Source organism: Monopterus albus, unplaced genomic scaffold, assembly GCF_001952655.1.
Source record: "Monopterus albus unplaced genomic scaffold, M_albus_1.0 scaffold36.1, whole genome shotgun sequence".
In the NCBI taxonomy this organism is placed as follows: Eukaryota; Metazoa; Chordata; class Actinopteri; order Synbranchiformes; family Synbranchidae; genus Monopterus; species Monopterus albus.
In genome coordinates this window covers 614,935-624,233 of record NW_018127916.1, presented here as the reverse complement: position 1 = coordinate 624,233, position 9,299 = coordinate 614,935, and the positions used below count along the sequence as shown (strand labels likewise).

The window sequence follows — 9,299 nt, the reverse complement described above, 5'->3', positions numbered from 1 at the left end:
CCCATTGAGCATCTCTGGAGAGACCTGAAAATGGCTGTCCACCAACGTTTACCATCCAACCTGACAGAACTGGAGAGGATCTGCAAGGAGGAATGGCAGAGGATCCCCAAATGCAGGTGTGAAAAACTTGTTGCATCATTCCCAAAAAGACTCATGGCTGTATTAGCTCAAAAGGGTGCTTCTACTAAATACTGAGCAAAGGGTCTGAATACTTATGACCATGTGATATTTCAGTTTTTCTTTTGTAATAAATCTGCAAAACTGTCAAATTCAGTGTTTTTCTGTCAATATGGGGTGCTGTGTGTACATTAATGAGGAAAAAATGAAATTAAATGATTTTAGTATATGGCTGCAATATAACAAAGAGTGAAAAATTTAAGGGGGTCTAAATACTTTCCGTACCCACTGTATATACACACTTGGCACATTTATAGTAAATGAAAAAATTTAATATTTGCAACCACCACTGTTAGGGGCTGAACAGTGGTAGCAGTTTACTGTTCAGATGAACTACAGGTTTAATGTAAAAAAAAAAAAAAAGGAAAGAAAAGATGTATGCTTTTTAAAGAAGCAAATGAATAAAACAAACCTGTGGAGGTATTATAGGGAGTGGCTGAGCCCGCAGGGAGAGCAGAGCTCCTGATGGGCTGGCTGGCGCTCTCTGAGGGCAGGGTGCCTGATGCACAAGGGATGCTGTAGCCAGGCTGTGGCTGCCCCAACTGCAGCGGGGCAGAGGCAGCAGGCATGGGGCTAGCTGGACAGTGAAACTGGACTTGAGACATCCTTGTTGGTCTAGCTTAGCTGGCTATAGCTTTAAGATAAGAATTTTGCAGTGCAGCAATTGTGAATGCTCAAGTGGCAGGAACGGTTGATTGAGGAGGTCTGAATGTAAGCTCTCCCTGGAAAAGAGGAATGCAATGCAGAAATGGTGAGAACATGTAAAATCTACAAAGGAAGACCCCTGCACCTGCTCACCATGGAGCCACTGTCCTTCGCAGGTAGTTTCTGCACCCTCATATTAAACTTTCAATCTTTAAATGAATGCATTTTGCACCATTAAATCATTATTTTTAAACTGGCAATAGACCGTACACATCATTTCAATACAGTGTAAGTCATCTGACAAGTGCTGAGAATATTCAGCTTTACAGGATAAGATTTAAACAACAAAACAGTGAATGACTGAGTTCACATCTGGCTTCTGCACTGTAGTCTTTGGCCAGTTACAGATTTTTTATATCCTGCCTTTGCAAATCATAACATTTTGATAAAATATTCCATCTGTAGCAATATTAAGATAAATTCACTGTGAAGTGATTAGTTTCACGGCAAGTTAGGCACATTCATTTTCAACAAGTCATTAATTTGACAATACTGCCAGACAAAATGATAATTAGTATTTGACTGCGCTGCACGAACACTGTATATCTATGCACTTTGTTTAGGTCACAAGTCACCCAGCATATCAACATTAAAGAGGGAACTTCAAAGTCACAGCCAACAAGAACGAGGGAAACCAAATGGGTGTTATTGTGAGGTGCTGACACAGCCAACCGACGTTAGCTGAGACAACACCACCACCGCTGTTTGCTTGGCTTTACTTGTTTCCTCGCCAACATTTTGCCCTACCCTGGTTGTCAGGATGCTCCTGATAAAAACAACAACAACAACAAAACCAATTTTGTTCTCATCCAAGATGCACAGCTGGGCGGTGTCGATCAGTCTGGATGTTCTGGGGCCTTGGAGCCTTTGCTAACTATCACAATACTGCTAAAAATCAACGCGATTACCAGTTTTTACACGTGCTTCGTGTAATGTTAAGTAATCTACACAAGCCTCTTTAACTTGTTAATAAAATGCTAACTTTAACATTACATAGAGATTACATACACGAATCATCAACCGCTTCCAAATATTAGAGTGCCTCTCCCGTTACTGGACATGGACATTTCTTAATTACGTGATAATTTGTGCAAAAGGGTTGTATAGCTGGCATTACTGTGGGTGCTAAGAAATTGATTAAATCAGGCCGTCGGGTTATTGTACAATCTTCCCCCAGAGGACCATGTTAACAAGCTAGCTTACTAGCAGCAGGAGCAGGGATGAATAGACATAACAGGTATTGGAACAACCTCTGAAAAACGGACTTTTAACGTTTGAATGTCCACAAGAACCGTGTCTTCAGCAATGTCTTACCTCACAAAGCATTAGCTACACTACCTGGAAGTAGTTTATAAAGTGAGTTAAATAAACGCCTCGTATCAATTCCTAATGGCTCTGGAAAGAACCGGTGAAACTGGCAGCTAGCTAACCCCGACCCTCGCCAAGTCCACAGCACAAAATAAACCTCACCTCGTCGTTCCTTTTGTTCGGTTTTTAGCTACTCCATATAACAGGTTAATTTACTAAGGTTTGGTTTTGTTAATGGCCAGTTTCAAGCGTCAACCTGTTATTCTTTTTATCAAAATGCGGGCGGTGGAAAGGTGGACATTGGGAATCCAGGGCAAACACTAAAGAGAATTACCCTATCTTGAGCCTCTGTTCCGGATGTGACAAAATCGGAAAAAAAGTACTTCCCTGCATTACTATTTTACGGAGCCCGGGAGGGGACAAAAAAAATCGATGGTACAAAGTCAAATCAAGAATTAAGTCCAGAATCTTTATTGTCCTTATGCATAGCACAACGAATTTTCCGGCAGCTCTTGGGTTAAAAGACACATTATTTACATAACACAAAATTGTATAAGTCAATATAATATGAACAAATAAAAAGGGATGTATGGGACCTAATCAGATCAGCAGCATGTTAGCAGCAAAATAGTGACACTATAGGGTGCAGCTCAGTGCAAATCTCAGTCTTTAGGAGGAGGTCTGAGCATGGTGTGTCTGCAGAGGTCCAGTGTTCTGTCTGTCTGTCCATGGGGGAGGGTGTGGGTGTGTAACTGGGGGTTAGGGGAGTGATTGATTTCACAGCTCTGGGGAAGAAGCTGTGTCTCAAGTCTGTTTTAGTCTTTATATTCCTGTACCTTTTCCTGGAGGGAAGAGGCACAAACAGATTGTTGCCTGGGTGGTTGGGGTCTGCAGCAATCCGTCTGGCCCTCCTCTGGATCCGGTCAGTGTAATTAAGTCCAGATCCAGAAGAGGACTCCCTACAATGCCCCGAGCTGTTTTCACCACCCGGGTCAAGTCCTGAAATCACAAGAGCTCACAATATTTTTGCGAGATTCCACAAAGTCTCACATTTTTTCCAGCGATAGATTTTCTTTTCTCTCTTATGTCTCCTCTCATGTACCGTATATTTTGTTATTGTAAAGTAATGCTTGCCTAATATAATAAAAATAGTATACACAAGGTATTCACAATTTTATTTTTGAAGTATCAATAAGCCAAACAAATTGAGTTTACAGCACAAATAATCCAGCTGTTGTAATAAAAAAACTAAATGCACACACAAATAGCTATCAGGCTCATTATGTTAGCTAATAAATATAAAATTGATCACAATTCACTATAATAAAATATTGCTTCTATGTTGTATAATCCTCCCTAAATTCTGTAGCTTGGTGATAAAAAGCAGTGAGTGAGCTGGTTAGAGTGGCTGGAATGTCCTAAAGGTTACAGGTTGTAAGCCTGACAGATGTTCAGAGAGTCTCTCAGCATTAGGTCACGCAGACGCCACAGTGCATCTGCCATGGTGGTGTGGGCTCCTTTACTCTTCAGCCAGTGAGCCGGCAGCCGGCTCTCCTGCTCTTTGGTCAAATGAGCATCTCGCCTTTGAGCTATTATGGAAACACAGGATTCTTTATTAAAGTACTTAACAGGTGAACCATTTTTTTCCTTTATAAAAGTCTAATATGCTATGGAACTCACAATGTATCCTTAAGAAAATTCATGTAGTACTTTCCAGATATATAGATCTGTATTTATAATTTTAATAATGAATTATAATGTATAATTTATAATATACTTATATTTAAGAAAATATGAAGTTTCTGTTCTGTCAGTATTGTTTTCACAGTGTCACTTCTACTCACACTCAGCAAGAGGCAGTAGTTAAAAAAAAAAAAAAAAATCACTTAAAGCACACCACCTTTGAGAGTTTGGTCCCACTTGCTGACAGTGCTAGACTCTGAATGCAAGCCCTCAATGTACTTCAGGTAGGCCTCTGAGTGGAGCACCCTCTGGGTCTTTGGTGGTGGAGCCACAAACATGGGAGTGGTGGGCTGCAGGTGTGATGGCTGGCCTAACTGGCCCTGTCCTGGATATGGTGGAGGAGCGTGCTGTCCCGGGCTGAATAGCCCAGTCTAAAATTGAATAACGATATATATGTATGTTATCATATTATATTGTATAATAGCAAGGTATTGTGGGGCTGCAGTTGTCTAATTTACACATTTAAACTACAGTATGTTCTAACATTTAATCAATGAAAACAGTAGCTGCATGAATGAAGCACATTGTGAGAGTAATGATAAATTATGCAAGAAAGATTCAATTATTCAAGAAGATTCATAACCAGAATTTCATGTATATTTTACAAGTATGTGAAGTCACATAAAGCCCATATGGCCAATATTTTCTGGACTGGGCTCACCTGTTGCATAAAGTTCCCTGGTGCAGGACTTCCTGACATGCCATTCATACCAGCGCCCATCATACCTGTTAAATGACAATACTTCAATTTCTGTGCATTTGGTAATGGTGGTAAGGTCATGCTGGTGTGCTTTATACTAAGATCTACAACAGTGTTCTACAATGACTTAAGGAAATGTTAGTTTTTCAATATCTGTTGAATGTTAGTTGTTTGGTTTTTTTCACATGCATTATACATGTGGATGTGGTTCCTGTATATTTTAGGTGTGGGATATGAGCAAACTTTGAGAAAGGCTGCTGAAAACCAGAGAGCTCTGACTGTTCTGCAAGTAGATCAGGTTGTGCAGTCTGTGGACCAGGTAAACCCCCCTAGCAGGAGAGATGTGACTGGATGTGACTGAGCTGGTGTGACTAGGACAGTGGCCCTTACCCTGATGAAGCATGCCAGGGTACCTAGGCATACCTTGGTGCAGATGGTGAGGAGGCAGGTATTGCCCCCCTGCAGGGTGAGGTGGCATTGGGGCCACACTCAACAAGCCCTCATGAGGGCCCTGCATGGGCATGTAAGGTGGGCCGTAAGCTCCCATCATGCCTTGGGGAAGAGGGCAAGGAGAGGACAACAACATATTCATGCATAAGTGACATGCAGCTGACTCTAAAATAACATGCACTACTATTGCACACACTGGCCCCTTTCACCCACGCACCTTAAGACATAATTACATTTTGGTGTCTGGCTCATTCCATGTTTGCTCATGAATAGTTAATGGTCTCCAAATGTGCAACTTCAACTGTAGTGGGAACAGAAGCAGCAATATCTTTGTGTAATGTTACAATGTTCTTACTTAGCTGTGGTTTTTAATAACCACCAAGCGAAACTATATATGCCACTTTATATAACTGTGATATGATTCAAATCAATCATTTGTATAGAGTGAAAATTTAGAATGACCTAAATCTGAGGTGTACATTTTTCCACAACTCGCTTTTGTTGTCCAGCTGTGGTGACTGAGGGGGGAAAACGCAGATGATATAAAAAGACATGACACTGAATTTTGTAGTATGTTTGATCAAAGTGTGAAAGATACACCACCACCACTGGCCAATTCTACTGATGTTAAAGGTTCAGTGTGCGAAAGGGGCAATCAATACAAATGGGTCTGAAAATGTTAGCAGGCAAAAAAGCATAAAAGTTAAATGAAATTGTCAGTTATTCAATGCTAGCATCAATCATGCAGTCAGTGTCATGCAATTTCAAATGATAATTAAACTGTAAATAAAAAACATGATACAGCAGCAAAAGAAAATACATGTTGCTTTAAAAATGCCTTTTTTGAGATAAATATGATTAAAATGGTTAGAAAATTGAAGAATTACACTTTTTAACAGTCCAGCCTCATTTCCCTGCTGCCTTGATGTCAAACACTCGTGCTGTCTCTAAGAGGGGTTACCTGACACAGGTGCCATGGTCTGGTTTATCATTCCCATAGTACTAGGCGAAGGCACCACCCCCATCAGTGCCCCTGCTGGGGTACCTGCTCTAGGGGACACTTGCTTCTGGGGTGGCCTCTCACGCTCTTGTTGCTCCACTAGTTTGGCTGCACGTTCTGCAAACAACGGAAATATTAAGTTTCGACTTCTCTCATGTCAAAGGACTTTCACAACCACAGAGCACTTCTTCTCACCTTCATACTCTGCTTTCTTGGAAGCCTCGAGGTTCCTCCACTCGGTGCCCACAAGTCGGCTCAGCTCCCCAAAAGAGTAGTCTGGGTGCCTGGCTTTGATGATTGCTCGCACTTCACTGCTGAACAGGATATAGCCACTCATGTTGATCTTCCTCTTGGCCCCTTCTTTTTTTGATAATCCCTTCACTTTAGGAGTAGACTAAACACAAAGTTCCAAGTTACCAAACAAACATCTTGAATATGATTAGCAATGGTTTGAAGCCTTTAGACGTAAGATTTGAGCTTGCGGGAGGGAGGTGTCTGGGTACCTGAGAAGGTGTGTATGGCATGATGTCCATATCGCTTACAAGTGGGGTTTGCATTTGAGGCATAGAAACAGTCTCTGGAGCCTCCTCTTCATCATCCATGTCTTCCATATCATCATCAGCATCTTCAATATCAGCCAGTTTAACCTCAAGCTCATCTATTTTCTTGTCCAGAAAGGGTGATGCTTCCTTCTGTGGCATGATCAACTTCCTATGTAAGATATCATTAGAGATATCATTGCAAGAGAAAATAGAAATTCAGACAGAGCAAAGAATATAAAAAGCTTCAAATCTCATGTTGTGGTTCCCTGACAAACCTAAAATAGTAGCTCTCATCCTCCACCACTTTGGAAGAGTATGAGAAGCGCTTCAGACCCTTAAACTTTTTCATCTGCTTCTCAGTCGCGATGTAGCGGCTCTCGCACAGCAGGACATCCTCCTCTGAAATCTCAGTAGGTCTGCATGACAGGTAGTCCTTAAAAGGGAAAACCACACATTTGCCTGGAAAGCAGAGAGGAAGCATAAAAAAAATGAATGTCACTTTCGGCTTTTCCTGTCAGGGGGTCGCCACAGCGAATCATCACAATTACAATTTGCCTGTTGACATTTGACACGTGTTTAACGCTGGATGTCCTTCCTGACGCAACTCTGACTAAAACCCGGGCCACAGTGACAAAAAGCAAAAAAGCTTATTTCCTAAAATGTCAAACTAAGTGTACTAGATGAACAATGTAGTGGCCTACTGTAATGTGTGAGTGTAAGCTTTTGGAAGTTATCAGAACAATACCTATGACACAGGTGATGGGCAAGGTCTCCTCCAGGTGGCTCAGAAACACTTCTCTCTTGTAGAACATCTTTGTGGGCTCATGCTCTGTTTCCTCAGGATGAATAAAGATGGGTCCAAAGAATAAAGTCATTCCATTCTGCATCCACAGCTTCTCTATCCTGCAGCCCAGTCAAAGGAGCCATGTTAACAACAACAAATTGATAATTACAATATAGCATCAATGTTGCATCAGACCTTATTTTAACAAGACACAATTTACACTTGGGAGCACAATATACTTTCACCAACCTGGCAACTCGAGGCTTTGAAAGACCATGTGACTGGATGTAAACGTAGTCTCCCACTTTAAAACACATGTTGTTGTAGTTTAATTGTTCATAGTAGTGACAGCTGGGCTCAGCTCCACTCATCTCCATAGGGACATCCTCTCTCTCCTAAATTAATACATTTGCACACACAGAGGACTCAGATGTTTATATTGTGAGTGACAAACTTTTTAAACTGGAATTACCCATTCCATTGCCACCTTGTCAAGACATGCAGGTATCCAATACAAGATTAATTAATCCCCTGTAGCTGAGGCCAACTGACAGTGCACTTGCTTGGTAATGATACACTCATTCAAACCTGAACTCTGGCCTTATTCTTTGATCCGATGGCTTCTGTCATGTTTCTTCTGGCCTCTAGGATGAGGCCAAAGATAGCAATATTAAAATCTGGCAACGCCCATATTATCTATGCCTATAATTTCTCTTTCTTGTGTTCCTTTATTTGGTGCTACATGACCCAGGCACTCACAGGATAATAAACAGCTTGAGAAACAATAAGGTCTTAATTAGAACTAACTCCTCTCACCATATACTATTCCATCTTGGATCAGAAAAAAAATGTGAAAACTAGGCAACATACCATTTACTGTCAAACCCTAGAAAATGCAGTGTCACCTCACCTTGTCCACAAAACTGCAGCTGTCTACATATGAAACTGTCAGCTTGTCCTGGTCAGGTCTGGCAAACATGGAAGCTACACGGACAACAGGCAAAGGCATCTCCCGAGGGACTAATTTGACAGAGCTCCCAGGTACAGCCCATATCTTGATCTTTTTGAAGGACTTATTCCTGGCAGAGTAGCGGGATTCACAGACATAGACATCCTCAGGTCTGTAGCCCTCAGATTGCATTTTGAAATAATCCTACAGAAAAACATTTTAAAAATTGTCACAATCATTGTGATAAACTACATGGAACCATTTTCTGCATGTTGTTCAGTTTCTGTAGAGCATCTTACCTTCACAAACATGACCACACATTTTCCCAGGACTTTACTGATGGGCACTTTGTTGTAGTAGTCGCTCTTGAAGACCTCTTTTTCCAGAAACTTGCGTGTGGTCAGGTGGAAGGTTTCACTAGGCCTGTAGAACCAGCAACCATAGAGCCACTTCTCACCTTTACACAGAAGAACAAGCTCATGTTAACAAATACTCAATGCAATCAAACAGAAAATTTACATTTTAATAGATAATTTGCAAACATCTCAATATTTATTAAGTAAAATAAAAATAAACCACTACCTCAGGTAGTTTGATTTGATTTGATTTGATTTATTCTTTCAAGCATGTAAAAACTGTTGATATGACAACACACATAATTTTACACATAATCCAATATTAATTTGCTTATACCTAGTATATGCTTGAATGGAGTAGGAAGAAGTCAGACTTATCCAGTCCTACCCCATGACATCATCTTACCATCATTGGTTTGCAAGCAGTAAATGATTCACTTCTACACCACACAAGTATTATTACTAAAAAAAGATTATAACAGTGTTAACATTCTTACATCACACAAGTAATATACTAAAGAATTATTAGAGTGTTAACATTCATACACCACACCCACAATGTTCCATCTAATTAATCATTAAGCC

General features: G+C 40.7%; 2 protein-coding genes across 6 annotated transcripts in view; both read right to left on the bottom strand.

The window, feature by feature from the left end:
- The window catches only part of stau1 (staufen double-stranded RNA binding protein 1), an 8,576-nt gene extending 6,004 nt beyond the window's left edge, over window positions 1–2,572 (bottom strand). For 4 of the 5 annotated variants that reach the window (XM_020598024.1, XM_020598026.1, XM_020598027.1 and 1 more), the window contains exons 1-2: window positions 2,353–2,572; window positions 590–899 (exon numbers count right to left, since the gene is read on the bottom strand). In XM_020598024.1, the coding sequence (XP_020453680.1) occupies window positions 590–782 (193 nt within the window). In that variant the 5' untranslated portion in view covers window positions 783–899; window positions 2,353–2,572. The remainder of the gene's footprint in view (window positions 1–589; window positions 900–2,352) is intronic. The other variant, XM_020598025.1, reaches the window with a different exon arrangement.
- Window positions 2,573–3,348: 776 nt separating this feature from the next.
- Window positions 3,349–9,299, bottom strand: part of LOC109958960 (protein polybromo-1-like) — a 13,108-nt gene continuing 7,157 nt past the window's right edge. Inside the window, exons 19-30 of the mRNA XM_020597960.1 lie at window positions 8,658–8,815; window positions 8,320–8,562; window positions 7,659–7,804; window positions 7,371–7,528; window positions 6,901–7,084; window positions 6,587–6,794; window positions 6,279–6,477; window positions 6,045–6,200; window positions 5,024–5,185; window positions 4,595–4,659; window positions 4,091–4,304; window positions 3,349–3,779 (exon numbers count right to left, since the gene is read on the bottom strand). Coding sequence (XP_020453616.1) covers window positions 3,616–3,779; window positions 4,091–4,304; window positions 4,595–4,659; window positions 5,024–5,185; window positions 6,045–6,200; window positions 6,279–6,477; window positions 6,587–6,794; window positions 6,901–7,084; window positions 7,371–7,528; window positions 7,659–7,804; window positions 8,320–8,562; window positions 8,658–8,815 — 2,057 coding nt within the window. The 3' untranslated portion in view covers window positions 3,349–3,615. The remainder of the gene's footprint in view (window positions 3,780–4,090; window positions 4,305–4,594; window positions 4,660–5,023; window positions 5,186–6,044; window positions 6,201–6,278; window positions 6,478–6,586; window positions 6,795–6,900; window positions 7,085–7,370; window positions 7,529–7,658; window positions 7,805–8,319; window positions 8,563–8,657; window positions 8,816–9,299) is intronic.